Here is a 16455-nt window from a genome sequence, read left to right as displayed (position 1 = left end):
AACATCTTAAATGCCATATTCTGTAGATCTCTGAAGTGTTTGAAGACAACCTGTCTATCTAAAAATATATCTGTTTGACCTTGAAAACATACCTAACATGACTACAAGTTTAATTGTAATAGGTGACTAACTACTAACCTGCATTTCCTTATTATCCTAAATGGTTGGTAATAATAACTTTCAAGGACTAGAAATTTGTATTACATTGTTAAATAACCTGTATAAGTACAATACCTTAAACAAGAGTAGAAATGTAACCAGGCGGTGGTGGCGCATGCCTTTAATCCCAGCACTCGGGAGGCAGAGCCAGGCGGATCTCTGTGAGTTCGAGGCCAGCCTGGGCTACCAAGTGAGTCCCAGGAAAGGTGCAAAGCTACACAGAGAAACCCTGTCTCGAAAGAACCAAAAAAAAAAAAAAAAAAAAAAAAAAAAGAGTAGAAATGTATGTACAGTATGTTCTAACAAAATTAATCTCAAATTTCTATCAATATATAAAGACCATATCAAAGTAAAATATTTAAAACTAGTAGTTGTTTTTTAAAAATAGATTCAATAATCTACCCCTTTATCCTGTCATTTCTATACCCCCTTTTTTCTTTTTAGAACAAGATCCCTGAATTAATCTCCTTTGTTTAGCTTTTTCCCCGACCATTACCAACAACAACTTGTAACCAACTACCCTAAACAATGACAAATATCCGTAACCCATTGAAAGACCAAACACCACCTACCCTACATATTAGGAATGTGGGCGTTGTGTTCTTAAATTTACTTCCTGCTGTCTGAGGGCAACGTCATCTTTAGAGGATCTTGAAAAGAAAAATTTAGGTTAATTGTCAAGTCTTGGGAGAGCTAACTATATCCTTTGTTGTTCATTCTCTGCATAATGGGAAAGTGCAGGGCTTGTCTCAAGTCCTGGCTAGTCTGTGAGGTTGGATCATCTCAGCTAGCTACTTCGAAATTGTCCTGAGCAGTTTGTAGTCCAAAGCTGATCTTTACGTAGTGTTTTTCAGCTTAGTGGTGTTAAGTTGGAGGATTGCTGGAGGTAAGAAGTCTTTCTAGTGGCTGCTGCTCTGCTTCTCTGGTCTTTCAGCTTTCATGCTGATATCTGACTCTTGGTTTTTGTTTTTGTTTTCGAGACAGGGTTTCTCTGTGTAGCTTTGCATCTTTCCTGGATCTCGCTCTGTAGACCAGGCTGGCCTCGAACTCACAAAGATCTGCCTGGCTCTGCCTCCCGAGTGCTGGGATTAAAGGCGTGCGCCACCACCCAGCACTCACAACCTTCTATAACTCCAGTTTAAAGGACTCCATCACTCTCTTCTGGCCTCTGTGGGCACCAGACATTCACATGGCACACAGACCATACATTCAGGTAAAACGCCCATACACAAAACATAAAAATAAATAATTAGGGGGCTGGAGATGGCTCAGTGGTTATGAGCATTAGCAACTCTTCTAAAGGACCCAGGTTTGAGTCCCAGCACCTACGTGGTGGCTCACAACCATCTGCAACTCCAGTTCTAGGGGATTCCAATGCCCTCCCCTGGCTTCCACTGGTGCCGCACACGTGACACACTTACATACATGCAGGCAAATACCTGTACACACAAAAGAAAAAGAATTCTTAAAAATAAATAAATCATTAGAAAAAAATTCTAGACAGGTGGTGGTGGTGGTGGTGGTGGTGGTGGTGCATGCCTTTGATCTCAGCCCTCAGGAGGCAGAGCCATGCGGATCTCTGTGAGTTCGAGGCCAGCCTGGTCTACAGAGCGATTCAGGACAGGAACCAAAACTACACAGAGAAATCCTGTCTCGAAAAAAAAAATAAACAAACAAACAAACAAACAAATAAATACAAATACAAAACCTGGGTCAGCCCTAGAGACACTGATCTTAGCATTCTAGACTGGGACACGAGAAGCTGAGGCAGTCCCCTGCCACCCACAGCTCAGACCAAGCTGAGAACCACTGCTCCTCTGTCTTTCTCCACAGCTTTCTAGGCCTGGCAGGGCCGCACCTGTTTGTCTTCTTCATGGGGAGTCAGTGCCTCAGCCCCCACTGGCCAGAAGGCCTGTGAAGAGTGGGGAAGGGGGGCATGAGGACCCAAAAAGAATTCCTGGAGAGAAACAGAATGCCACAGAGATGGAACCATCTCACAGCACCCTGTAGCCTGCTTTCCCCCGGGGATACCATCCCTGCCAGGAAATGGCGTTTGTTTCTGTCTGCTCTGCCGCCTGTGGTTCTGCCCAGGCTCAGGGGGCAGCGGGCTCAGGGGACCACAGGCTCGGGACGGAGGGAAAAGCACCGGCCTTGTAAGGAGGCTAAATATGCATGTGAGCCCCAAAGTCTTTGTTCTTGACACCTCCTCATCCTCCAGCTCCAACCTGTGATCAGGTGGCTTGCATGTGTTTGGAGTGGGTCCCTCAGGAGTCCATTTACTGAGAAGCTGGTCTTCAGCGTGACAGTGTTGGGAGGAGGGGGTTGAGCCCCTTTAAGGGGTGGGTCCCTGCGGGAAGTAATTGAACATACTGCTTTCAAAAAGCATTGATGTAATTCTCCTAGGACCCTGGTTATTTCTATCAAGAGAGTGTCTGGAAGTCTCTCTCTAGCTTGCTATCTTGACATATGACACCTCTTCACACACATGCTCCATGTGATGTCATGTCACCAGGCCTTTCCAGAAACTGAGTACATGGGGCTCTGAGATCTTGGACTTTCATCCTCCAAAACTATATTACCTTGTAAAGTACCCAGCACGAGGCACTTCATCACAGCCTTGGATAATGGACTGATACTCCGCCCACCAGCCCCAACCAACTCCTCACTGGCTAAATCCAATGGCCCCTCCCCAGTTCCCACAGCGAGAAGCACTATAGGATAGGACTATAAACTGACTCCCCCAACCAGGATGCCTTTGAAAATACATGAGGATTGCTGGCTTAGGGAAGGCTATCTATCCTCTTTCCAGGGCATCCAGTCTGCAGGGCCTTGGGCTGTGATGACCACATCTCTCTATTGCAACTCCATCCTCTCCTGGTTCTTCCTCACAGCCTGTCTGTAATTCCAGCCTGCCTGCCTGCCTTCTTTTCCTTCCCTCCCTGCCTCCTTCCCTTCCTTCCTCTGCCTCTCCCCTCCTGCTGGAAATTGGAAACAAGGCCTCAAGCATGCTAGGCAAACCCTGTACCTCTGAGCTATGTTCTCAACCCAGATTCCTCTCCTGTCTGTCCTTTAAGGGTTGATGCCCCAGAGCACAGAGGATGTCTAGGGCCGGGAGACAACTCATGTAACATCGTAATTCCATCCTATATGTGTCCAAACTCATAGAAGGTGTGACAACAAGAGTGATTACTAATATGTCATTGGATGATGGTGTGCTCCTGCTTGAGGATTATAACAAGAGGGGTATGCTGTACTGAGGGAGATTGTGGGGAGGGAGGGGGAATTTGAGTGCTTTCTACTCAATTTTGCTGTGACCTGAAAACTGCCACAAGTAATAAAGCCTTTAAGAAAGCTAATGTTGCTAGGCCATGGTGGCACACACCTTTAATCCCTGCACTTGAGAGGCAGAGCCAGGAGGATCTCTGAGTTCGAGGTCAGCTTGGTCTACAGAGCTAGTTCCAGGACAGCCAAGACTGTTACACAAAGAAACTCTGTCTCGAAAAACAAAACAAACAAGAAAAAAAGAAAATTAATGTCTCCTTGCAGGGACATGTGACTAAACAAAGTGTGCGTATGATGGGATGCTACTCGGCCATTAAGAAGAACGCAGATGTAAGTTTCCCCTCTGATGAACCTGGGAATATGCTGAGTGAAAGAAGAGATGCACAATGGGAGGGGTGTTAGGTGTGCTGAGGGCTGGGATTTGGGGTTGTGCCTTGTTGGGGGAAGAGCTATTAATAGGAAGAATGGTGAGGTCATGAGGTGGGGACAAGCAGGACATGTTCCAATCAGAATCCAAAGGACACAACAGACAACACCATCAAGTGCCACCAAGAATGAGGAACAGATCTCAGATTCTGCTAACAAGGTCGCTCCTGATGCCCCCTGCCCCACTTTGTGTGTGTGTGTGTGTGTGTGTGTGTGTGTGTGTGTGTGTGTGTGTGTGTAGTCTCATATTGAAGCCTAGACTAGCCTGGAATTTAGTCTCACACTGCAGCCCAGGCTAGCTCAAGCTTACTGTGACCATCCTGCTTCAGAGTGCTGGGGTTACAGGAAACAACCACACTAAACTCGACTCAGATGACCCTAAACAGAAGGATTGGGGGGGACATCAATCTGTGGTTAAAAGTTCTTGCCACCCAAGCACGAAGCCGGAAGTTTATCCCCTGAAGCCAGGTAAATGTTGGGTGGGCATAGACAGTCAGCCTTTAATTCTCACCGCAGAAGGCAGAGACCAGGGATCTCTGGAGGAAGCTGGCTAGCAAAACTGGCCATATTAACAAGCTCTGGGTTTGATTGAGAGACCCTGACTCAATGAATAGTGTAGAAGAGTGATGGAGAATGATTCTTCGCATCACCCTTGTGCACATGTACACATATACAACATGCAAACACGTTTGCACCCTCTCTCTCTCTCTCTCTCTCTCTCTCTCTCTCTCTCTCTGATAAATCAAAGACTCCTCTCTAGAGAGAGGGATGGTGTCCAGGCTAAGTACAGAGGGGTAGCAAGCAGAGGTGGTGGAGGGTGGCCATTGGCCAGAGGCATGGTGACTCACCAACATGGCTGGGGTCTGTAACAGTCCCACCCTGTCTCTAGGCCTGAGGCCTGCAGCAATTGGAGAGCTCACTGCTGCAACAGCAGTGAATATCTGCCCAGGCCTGTGACAGGACACAAGACCCCTGGCTAAGGAAGCTTCTAGTGAGGGGCCACACCTGCTCCACTCTGTGTATCCTCACTTGAAGTTGGTCTTGCCGATCCCGCACTATATCATTTTGAGTTATTTTCTTCACCTTTGTGTGCCCGTCCCCCCCCCCCCCCCCCCGCAGTTTCCTAGGGAAATGGAATAGCCCTGGGCTGAGAGGCAGATGCTGCCGATGTAGCGAGACATTCTTGGGAGCTCCACCTGCTGGACATCACAGGAAGTGCGTCAGGGCAATGATGACTTGCTGGGTCTCCTGGAGGAGAGGGAGACAGACAGGACACACAGGACTCTGGGGCCAGAAGCACTGGGAACTCAACGTCAGGCTAGGCCTTTTTGTGCTGGACCTACCCTGGGTGAAGCAGATTTCTTTAGTCAAGAGAATGGCTGGGAGTTGTGAGCAAGAGGGCCAGATGGGTATGGAATGTTCTGAATTACTTTCTCCAAGCTTCCAAGAACCACTTTAGCAGCAGGTTCATACAACTTCTGGGGCCCCTGTTGGGGTAATAAGCCCTGTAAATGCACTGAAAGTACTCCAGGACCCATATACCGTCCTTACCCAGCATCCTTCAGGCCCAGTCTCCCGGTCTGCAGACACTGTCCGAGCTCTCAGAGGAGAGTCTCTTCCTTCCCTTGGGATTTAAAGCTGGTGATGGACCTGTGCAGAGAAGAGAGATGGAACCGAATCTAGGAATTGGGGGAGGGGCAAGGAAGAGGAGGCCAGACTTCTGTGGATCTAAAAGGCTCCAGAAGCTGGGTATAGTGGCGCACGCCTTTAATTCCAACTCTCAGCATTCAGGAGACAGAGATAGGCCTCTGTGAGTTCAAGGCCAGCCTAGTCTACATAGTGAGTGCCAGCACAGCCAGAGCTCTATAGTGAGACCCTGTCTTGAAAACAAAAAAACAAAACAACAGCACAAGGGATCAGGAAGTAGGCACTTCAAGATTTTGTGCAGTGTGCATGGGTGCATGGGTGCATGGGTGCATGGGTGCATGGGTGCATGTGTACATGCGTTTGCAGCATTGATGGTGACACCAGGAGTCTCCGAAATCTCTCCTCACTTTTATTTCTCAAAGCGGTTTTCTTGCTCACTGATTCTAGCTAGTCAGGCCCGCCAGCTTGCCCGAGCATCCTTTGTGTTTGTCTCTGACTAGTGGTGTAACAGGCTGCCACCAAGCCTGCCCAGATTTCAGTGGGTTATGGGGATCCTTACACCTGCACAGCACTCCCTGGATCTGTTGCGCTATCTCCTCAGCCTCTACTTCAGGATTTTCTTGAGTGCAGTGACCCAGATATCCCTGGGTGACTTGCAGTCCCACTTTTCCTAGTCAGGGTCCTCCACACATTCCCTAAGGTTGCCTAGTAAATTTTTTTTTTTAAGGCAGGGCCTCTTTATATAGCCCTGACTGTCCTGAAACTCACTCTGTAGAGCAGGCTGGTCTTGAACTCACAGAGATCCGCCTGCCTCTGCCTCCCGAGTGCTGGGATTAAAGGCGTGTGCCACCACCGCCCGGCCTCCCCCCCTTTTTCATATAGATAGAAATGTACATATACATATACATAATTCATATACATAGAAATGTATTCTCATTTTATATGTAAAGGATGTTTTGCCTGAATCTGTGCACCACATGTGTGCAGGGCCTGCAGAAGCCAGAAGAGGGCGTCGGATCCCCTGGAACTAGAGTTACAGATGGTTGTGAGCCACACCATGTGGCTGCAGTTCAGGGCCCAGAAAGGAGTCACCCCTCAAGGCCTGGGAGCATCTGGGATCTGGTGAAATCCCTGAGAGGCACCAAAAGGTGGTAAGGGACTTTCAGAGGCTCGGGCTTCACAGTGGCTCCAGTGCAGCTCAAACTGGGGGGGCGGGGTGAGGAGGGGTTGCATGGGGGGGGCTGCGTGGGCATCAGCAGCCTGAAGACCTCTTCCCATTCCTGGCTTCAGTGCATGAGGTGCATGTGGGGGGCATAGGAAACTCACCAGAGGGAGGTTCAGAAATGGCAGGCCTTTTTGTATCTACCCACGTGACGCATTAGCAAACTCCAGGGCTGTTGCCAGGCACAACACTGGGCACACAACAGTCCAGTGTTGTCTAGTGGTGGTGAGATCAGCATTTAAATCAGACATTCTCACCTCCGACCTAGCAGGTTCTGGACAATCTATGCAAAGCACAGAACTGGGCATGAAGTTACACCTCGGTGAGCGGAGCTATTATTAGCCATTATAACCAGAAGCTGTGGAATAAACGGGCTACTTCTCCCTGCTTCACTCAGTGATTGGGAAGGGAGGGGCACTGCCTTTTCATATTAAAGCAATAAATACAGGCACAAGCCGGAGCAAAATGCAAAACTCACTTGGATTTTGGGTGTGGTGTGGTATGCATCCATGTGAATGCATGCTCACGTACGTGTGGGCACACGGTGTGTTTGGGCGAGCTTGCATTTGTGTGCTCATGGGTGTGAAGACCAGAGTGGATGTCAGGTATCTTTCTGGATTGTATTGAAGTAGGGTGTCTTCGTCAGGGTTTCTATTGTTGTGATGAAACACCGTGACCAAAATGAGTCGGGGAGGAAGGGGTTTATTTGGCTTATACTTCCACATCAGAGTCCATCTCTGAAAGAATTCAGGACAGGAACTCAAACAGGGCAGGAACCTGGAGGCAGGAGCTGATGCAGAGGCCATGGAGGGGTGCTGCTTACTGGCTTGCTTTCCATGGCTTGCTCAGCCTGCTTTCTTATAGAACTCAGGACCTCCAGCCCAGGGATGGCATCACCCACAGTGGGCTGGGCCCTCCCCCATCAATCAGTAATTAAGAAAATGCCCTACAGGCTTGCCTACAGCCCAGTCTTATAGAGACACTTTCTTAACAGAGGTTCCCTCCTCTTAGATAACTTTAGTTCGTGTCAAGTAGACATAGACCTACGCACACCCAAGGTCTCTCACTCCAATCCACGGCACACTGATTTAGCGTGTCTACTAACCGGCTTGCCCTAGCCACGTCCTCTCTCCACCTCCTGAGCACTGGCACTACAGGTAGGTCACATGCCTGTCCAGCATTGCCAGGCGAGCTGGCGATCCGAACCCTGGTTCTAACACCTGATTGGCAAGTGTTTTACCCCTGAGCCATCATTTCCTCCAGTGTCCTCACCAGGAGTTTTAACATTAAACACACCTTTGGCCCTGCCTTGCTCTATATCATTAGGCTTCTTCCTCACCCCACTTCTACCTCTCAGGACAAAAGGACAAGTGGACTATGCCCCACAGTCAGGAGCTGCTCAGAGGGAGGTCCGGCAAGGCAGCAGAACCTAGAGATGCTGCCTGCTTGGAGCCATTGCTACCAGCAACCTCAGGCACTAGGTACCGTGGGTCTGGTGTTAGTAAGACAGGGTTAATAATGCCGGTACATAATGGTGATAACATACGTGAAAGAGCCTGGCACAATGCCAGCTCAACAATACATGTTTAACACATGTTAGGTTATAGGAGGTACAAAGCAATGGGACTTTCATTTGTTTGTTTTGAGACAGGATCTCACCATGTTCATCTAACTTCCAGAATTTAAGAGGCTACTATTGCAGCTGTTAAATTGCCCAGATTTTTGTAGGTAAGGAAATGAGAACTTGTCTCTTAGCAATGTTTTTGTTTTGTTTTTTAGGGATTCCTATAGCTCAGGCTTGCTTCAAACTTCTTGTGCAGTTGACGATGATCTTGAACTTCTGATCCTCCGGCCTGCACCTCCCAGCTGCTGGGAATCCAGGCGTGTGTGCCAACATAACGGGTTTATTCAGGGCTTTGTGCATGCTAGGATAGCACTCTGACAACTAAGCTTCATGCCCAGCTCTTTACAACCTTAATTTTTTGTTTATGATTTTTTGTTTTGTTTTGTTTTTTGAGACAGGGTTTCTCAGTGTAGCCTTGGCTATCCTGGAACTAGCTCTGTAGCTCTGTAGACCAGGCTGGCCTTGAACTCACAAAGATCCACCTGCCTCTGCCTCCTGAGTGCTGGTACTAAAGGCATGAGTCACTACTGCTTGGTCATTTGTGGTTTTTTGAGACAGCATTTCTCTGTGTAGTTCTCGATGTCCTGGAATTCACACTGTAGACCAGGCTAGCCTCCAACTCACAGAGATCCTCCTGTCTATGCCTTCTGAGTGCTGGGATTAAAAGTGTAAGCCACCATAACCGGCTACCATTAACTTCTGATGGCCATGCTACATTGATGAAAAAGCCCTGACTTGAGACTCAAGCTTGCCTCTAAATGACATCCCAGCTTTCCCTCAGCTTTTAGCCGTGTGTGTGTGTGTGTGTGTGTGTGTGTGTGTGTGTGTGTGTGTGTGTAATACTTGAATTTTCCAAATTTTGGGTCCATAGACAACCTGCCTGAGTCCAAAATTTTACCAATGGTACTTAAATATTTGGTCCAGGGAACCTTATGTATCTGGCTCTGTGCAGGTTATTTTTTAAATTTTTGTAAATTTATTTTTACTTGTTTTTTGAGATAGGATCTGGAACTTGATTTGGAGACCAGGCTGGCTTCAAACTCACAGAGATCTGCCTTGGTTCAGCCTCCTGAGTGCTGGGATTAAAGGTGTTTTCCACCATGCCAGGTGTAAATTTTAGTTATATTTTATGTGTATGAGTGTTTTGCTTATATGTCTGTGCAATACATGTATGCAGTGCTGGAGGAGGCCAGAAGACAGCATCAGATGCCCTGGAACTGGAGTTGTGAGCCCCCACCTGGTTGCTGGGAATTGAACCTGGGTCCTCTGGAAGAGCAGTCACTGCTCTTAACTGCTAAGCCATCTCTCCAGCCCCTGTGCATGTTAATCTTTACCTGATTGTAGTTCCATATAACCAGTATCTGGAAAATTACCCAAAGTACAGGGGTCTGCCCTTTTTTCCTTTTGAAGAGCCTAAATACTGTAATAACAAACCACCTGGCTAATTGTCATTGACTGTCTTAAGAGAAAATGTGTGAAAAATGCTTTTGATTGATAAAGTTTAGGGGAAGATCTTCAGCATTCTTAATATCTTTTAAATAGCCCATTAGAAATCCTTCATCTGAGCTGGCACGCCTTTAATCCCAGCACTCAGGAGACAGAGCCAGGCTGATTTCTGTGAGTTCGAGGCCCGCCTGGTCTACAGAGTGAGTTCCAGGACAGGCACCAAAACTACACAGACGAACTCTGTCTTGAAAAACCAAAAAAAAAAAAAAACTCTTTATCTGAGAATGTGTCTAAATCTTACTAAGGTGACACACCAAATTAATAGAATTACTATTTATATTTTACAATGGTAATAAGGAGCCAACCACAGAGTGGCTGAATAACAGTTCTGCCAGTCCGCAGTTTAGTCTAGGCAGGGGGTTTGAAGTATTATAGTAATGATTAAATGTTATGGAGAGAGCTATATGCCAGGCACAGTTCGACACTGTTTAATCTCAGCCCAGCAACGATGCAGGCATCGCTATTATCAAATCCATTTTACACACAAGAAGACTGAGGCGGAGGAAGCCAACCTAAGCTGGCCCACCCCTTCAAGTCTTCCTCTGACTTCTACAGGAAGCTGTGGCATGCCTAGGCTCATGATTACACAAATCACACACACACACACACACACACACACACACACACACCAAATAAAGAACAAATGTAATCAAGTTTTTAATTAAGAAAAGGACTGGCAAGCCGGGCAGTGGTGGCGCACGCCTTTAATCTCAGCACTCGGGAGGCAGAGGCAGGCTGATCGCTGTGAGTTCAAGGCCAGCCTGGGCTACAGAGTGAGATCCAGGACAGGCTCTAAGGCTACACTAAGGAAACCCTGTTTCGAAAAAAACAATAAACACATTAATAATAAAGAAAAGGGCTGGCAGGGAGGCTCAGGGGGTAAAGGCACCTGCCATCAAGCCTGACAACCTGAGTTCGAACCCCAGAATCTAGCTGAAGGAGAAAACAGTTCCTGCAGGTTGTCCATGGCTCTTCCACTGTCCTCCCCAAAAGAATAGAAGAATAGTTTCAGGAAGAAAGAAAGAAACTCAGTTGCTTATTTTGCTTTTTTTTTGTTTTTTTTTTTTTGTTTGTTTGTTTTGTTTTGTTTTTCGAGACAGGGTTTCTCTGTGTAGCTTTGCGCCTTTCCTGGAACTCGCTTTGGAGACCAGGCTGGCCTCGAACTCACGGAGATCTGCCTGCCTCTGCCTCCCGAGTGCTGGGATTAAAGGCATGCGCCACCGCCGCCCAGCTTTATTTTGCTTTTTATAGATCAGTAATAGCCAATATTTGGAATCATAACTCCTACTTTTTTTGTTGTTGTTTTGTTTTTTCAAGACAGGGTTTTACTATGTAGCTCTGGCTGTCCTGGAATTCACTGTGTAGAGCAGGCTGCCCTAGAACTCAGAAATCTGCCTGGTTTTCTTCTTTCTTTCTTTTCTCTTCCTTTCTTTCTTTTCTTTTCTTTTTTCTTTTTTTGTTTGTTTTTGAGACAGGGTTTCTCTGTGTAGCTTTGGAGCCTGTCCTGGATCTCACTCTGTAGACCAGGCTGGCCTTGAACTCACAGAGATCAGCCTGCCTCTGCCTCCAGAGTGCTGGGATTAAAGGCATGAGCCATTACCATCCAGCATCTGGTTCTTGTTTTTAATCCCTCCCAACTCCCCCTCCCAATAGGAGGCCTCAACTGAGCTCTGGATTCACCAAGAAGCGTTTAAAGGTAAACCAGTGATGCTTCTGATTGCTGATTTTTCTTATGTCTCTCTGGGCTCCCATCACAACCTCTAGGCAAATCCCTAAGGGGTCATGACCTTCCAAGTTCTGCTTGGGACTCTGCTTACTCCATACCTATCTATTACAGCTTTGCTTACAAGCTGCCTTCGAGTTGCTTTTTCAGTTATTTAATAAGTATTTGTTTTATGTGCCCAACTAGATTGTCCTCTAAGGCACATGTTAAAGGTATGCACCACCACACTGAACTGACAACTTTAAAAAATTATTTTGATTATATGTGTGTATATGATGTGTATGGGCACAAGTGTGCCACAGTGGCATGTGAGCAACTAGAGGACAAAGATGGTGTCACTTGAAGGGCTACAACTAGACTGGGCTGCCAAGGGAGCTTGTTAGAACTTGTTGACTGACTAGGCATGGTAACACACACCTTTAATCCCAGTACTCACTTGGGAGGCAGAGTCAGACAGATTTCTGAGTTTGAGCCCAGCCTGGTTTACATAGTGAATCCAGGCCAGCCAGGGCTATGTAGTAAGATCCTGTCTCAAGAAAGTAAAAAGTTTAAAAAAAAAAAAAAACTATTATAGGAAAATGAAAAAGAATTGGGGGATTGATGAGATGGCTCAGTAGGCAAAGCATTTGCCACACAAGCCTGATGACCTGAGTTCAATCCACAGAACCCACATAAAGGTGAAAAGAGAGAACCAATCCACTAAGTTGTACTCTAACCTCCATATATCACTTGTGCATCCATCATATGCAAATATAATTTTATATTTATATATAAATATATAAATATAAAATTATATATATTTTTATATATATTTATATATCATAATAATTTTAAAATTTAATTTGATTTACTTTTTTTTTTTCATGCTAGGGTTTCTCTGTGTAGCCCTGGCTATTCTGGAACTCACTCTGTAGACCAGGCTGGCCTCGTACTCAGGAGACTCGCCTACCTCTGCCTCCAAGAGTTGGGATTAAAGGCATGTGCAACCACCAACCGGCTTAATTAAAAAAAAAAAAAAAAAGTTGTTGTCAGCCAGGTGCGCAGTCTCCGCCCCTCTACTCCTCTGTGGCCACTGCCCTTGCTTCCACCCCCGATCCTGCCTCTTAATTCCCTGCCGCCTTGCCACGCCCCGCGGCAGTCCTTCCGCCGACCCAAGCATCTTCAGCGTCCCCTAGCGACCGGGCGGCGGCTCCTAGCAACAGCATCCCAGCGCCCTAACGACGGCGGCACGCAGGGCCACGTCAGCGCGCTTGGCCCCGCCCCCGCGCCGCCGGCCCCGCCTCCCCGCGCTTAGGCTGCTGCCGCCGCTACTGCCGCCGCTGTAGCAGTCGCCGCCGCCCGAGAGAGACTCGCGCAGAGCAGTTATGGCGGATCCCGCAGCGTCCGCGCCCGCGCCCGCACCCGCTCCCGCCCAGGCCCCGGCCGCCGCCGCAGCCGCCGCCCCGACCCCGACCCCGGCCGCAGCCCCGCCGCCGCCGCCCCGCCGCCCGCGCCCGCCACGGACTCGGCCTCAGGGCCATCCTCCGAATCCGGCCCCGAAGCGGGCTCGCAACGCCTGCTGTTCTCTCACGACCTAGTGTCGGGCCGTTACCGCGGCTCGGTGCACTTCGGGCTGGTGCGCCTCATCCACGGCGAGGACTCGGACTCGGAGGGCGAGGAGGACGGCCGCGGCAGCTCGGGCTGCTCCGAGGCCGGGGGCGCGGGCCACGAGGAGGGCCGGGCCAGCCCGCTGCGGCGCGGCTACGTGCGCGTCCAGTGGTACCCGGAGGGCGTCAAGCAGCACGTAAAGGAGACCAAGGTGAGGCGGGCCGGCGCGGCCCGGAGGGCTGGCGGGGGCTCAGCGCTCGGTGCACCGTCATCGCACCGGCCTGGGCGCGCACGCCGGCGGGGCTCCCGGCTCGGGGCGAGGGGAGGGGCCTTGCGAGCGATGCTCGGCTGTGGTGTGGGCCTCGGGGTGATGGACGTGCGCGGACGCCCGTGGGGACCTCCTCAGGCTCTGTCTGAGGCGTGTTCGGCTTTACACTAGTGCGGCGTTTTGCTGGCACCCTCCCTCTCCAAAAAAAAAAAAAAAAAAGCTCCGTGCTGCATTGTGCTTCCAGAAGGGAAGGCCGTGCCGGCGAGGGCTTGGCTGTGGGCATTCCAAAACAAAGATCGCGGTGAAAACCCAAGAAGTTGAGCAGATGCTGGCAGAATGAATGCGTGGTGGGGAAGCGGCCTGGCGTCTTTCTTGTTTTAACGCCGCTGCCTCCTTTGAATTGCTGCAGAGAACTTTGGAGGAAAAGGATGAACAGCCCAGAGCCATGATATTAATAGTACTGGGGGAGATGGTGGCAGCTGCGACTGGGTGTCTTTGGACTTCTTGGGGTGGGGTGTCCTGGGCAGCCGTGGGTAGAGGAGAGGGACCAGTGGGAAAAGCTGCCGGGTTTTTTCTCAACCTGGAGCTGTTAGGCAAATACCACACTCCCCTACGGTGTTGGGATGAGGCTAGTGACTGGAGCAGTTCTACAAAAGAGGTCTGTCACCATAGACCTTAAACCAGGGTTGGTTTGGAGGCCTGTTTCCCTGAGTGTAATTTCTACCAGTGAGGCTCTTCCAAACACATTTTTATCTCTCAGCTCTCCCTCTCCTGCCCAATCAGGAGACATTTCTAAGCATGAATCAGGCCTGCCTGTTTAAGGTCCCTTGGAAGGTGAGAGGTCTGATCTTGCGGGATGCTTTTAATTCATTAATTTTTTCAGTGCTAAAGGTTGAACCCAGGGCCTTGATACTAGACCTGTGCTTTTCCACAGAGCTACATCCTCAAACTGTTTTACTTTTTTTTTTTCCTGGTTTTTTTCAAGACAGGGTTTCTCTGTAGTTTTGGTGCCTGCCCTGGATCTTGCTCTGTAGATCAGGCTGGCCTCAAATTCAGAGATCCACCTGGCTCTGCCTCCCAAGTTCTAGGACACACCACCCGGCCATTTTACTTTATTTTGAGAGTAAATCATGCCAAGTTGTCCAAGCTGGCCTGGAAATTTTGATATTTCCACAGCTGCTCTAGTATGGGGGAAATAAAGGAGCCACCACCAAACCCATCATGGGAGGCTCCTTAGAAATTAAGGGCCTGATGTGTCCCTTGCCTTTAATCCCAGCACTCAGTAGTTGAGGCCAGCCTGGTCCACATAGTGAGTTCCAGGACAGCCAGAGCTACATAATGAGGAAAAAAAAGTTAATCTGGGATTTTCCTACTGGGAGAAAAAGACAGCAGAGGACTATGGCTTCATGCCCTGCTGAGAAGGGAGACTGCGGGTGGAGAATGGATGACAGGAGCCCAGGGAGGGGAAGCCCCACTCCTGAGTTCTAGTTACTGTGCAGGAGTGATTGCTGACACTGGCATCTCTTTTATTACCAAGTGTGCATCCACAGGCACAAATCCACACACACCTCAGCTTCTCAGAAAAAGAAATAGGGCAACAGCTCCTCCGATTCTTAAGAAAACAGAGTTTGTTCCCAAAAGTATTTGGGAAATAATCCATTCTGAGACAGAATGCCTATTAAAAATGGTCGGTGTTGTGTGGGGAAAATGTCTGCGTTGTGTTGCCGGTGGTTTTCTGAGAGGTTCAGAAAATCCATTCCATCATCTAGCTTTTCCAGAGGTTTCTGACTCCAACCCTGGCTCAGGGAGCCGGGCCCAGCTCTGCCACCGGGCACCGCCATTTCTCTCAGTTGTTTCTGTTCATCGTCACTTGGGCGGTTAACTTTGTTTACAACTATCGTCCCTCTGCCTCCCCCAACATACATAAGAAAATTGGACCAAAATTTGACCTGAAAAGCCTATTTTGGAGTTACGTAGAAAACAACTTTAAAAGGCTTCTGTTTGGGTAGCTTTTGAAGTGCATCGGAGCCCATCTTGTGTTTCCTCTACTATGGCAATTTTTGTAGCTTCTGGCAAAAGGATTCCAAGGAACGGTGGTCTGAGTATCCACTCACTGCAGGTTGCTAAGAACTAGGGAGCAGATGTTTTAGAGAGGGTGTACATTTATAGGTATCTGCTGTCTGTCACCATGAGCTACAGATAACAGAAGTGGATCCTGGGATCATACAGTACTTTGTTTAGGGAGTTTGCCCTCCCCTCCCCCACCTTATTCATCCTACCAACAGAATGGGTGTGTGCTGAAAAGGTTTGAGTGTCATCACGAATCTGGTTATGTTATTGGCAGAATAAAATGGCTGGATTTCTCTGTAGCCTTGGCTGTCCTGGAGCTAACTATGTAGACCAGGCTGGCCTCAAACTCAAAGATATCTGCCTGCCTCTCAAGTCCTGGAGTTAAAGATTAACACCAATACACTCTTTTTTTGTGAGACAAGGTTCTCTATGTTGCTCTGGCTGTCCTGGAACTCCCTGTATACCAGGTTGGCCTGGAACTTACTATGTAAACTCAGAGATTCTCCTGCCTCTGCCTCCCAAGCGCTGGGATTAAAGGCATGCGCCACTGCACCTAGCATCACCCAATGTTTTAGTGTTTCTAGTGCTGTGATAAAACACCATGACCAAAAGCAAATTGGGAAGGAAAAGGTTTATTTCAGTTTACAGCTTATAGTTTAAGCGTCCAGGAAGTCTCAGAGATCTGCCACCTGAATGTTGGGATTAAAGGCATGCACCACCATTGCTTGGTTTTGTTTTGTTTTGTTTTTTGACAGTTATTGGAATAGTTTTACTGTGTCTGTTTGGAGTATTCCTTACACCATGGGGTATTTTTGTAGTTTATTACATGTTCAGTTCGAGAATGTGAGTGAGACTTAATACTAGTGTCCCTTCCCCTGGATTTCACTCTCACCCAGGCTGCTAAGACACTGTATTGTAGCCAAGCTGGCCTGAAACTCACC

At 48.3% G+C, this 16455-nt stretch overlaps 1 protein-coding gene and 1 long non-coding RNA gene across 2 annotated transcripts in view; one reads left to right on the top strand and one right to left on the bottom strand.

Moving 5' to 3' along the window:
* Positions 1-649: 649 nt before the first annotated feature.
* On the bottom strand, positions 650-13267 carry LOC114707027. Its single transcript, XR_003736594.2, has 3 exons — positions 13181-13267; positions 5419-5517; positions 650-809 (listed from the first exon to the last, which is right to left on the bottom strand). It is a non-coding gene; the product is annotated as an uncharacterized LOC114707027 (long non-coding RNA).
* The window catches only part of Ube2o (ubiquitin conjugating enzyme E2 O), a 45851-nt gene continuing 42284 nt past the window's right edge, over positions 12889-16455 (top strand). Inside the window, 2 exon segments of the mRNA XM_028889611.2 lie at positions 12889-13064; positions 13067-13387. Of these exon segments, the coding sequence (XP_028745444.1) occupies positions 12954-13064; positions 13067-13387 (432 nt within the window). The 5' untranslated portion in view covers positions 12889-12953.

Source organism: Peromyscus leucopus, chromosome 8b, assembly GCF_004664715.2.
Source record: "Peromyscus leucopus breed LL Stock chromosome 8b, UCI_PerLeu_2.1, whole genome shotgun sequence".
Lineage (NCBI taxonomy): Eukaryota > Metazoa > Chordata > Mammalia > Rodentia > Cricetidae > Peromyscus > Peromyscus leucopus.
Note: the sequence above shows the minus strand (reverse complement) of the source record. Positions and strands in the feature narration are given on the sequence as shown.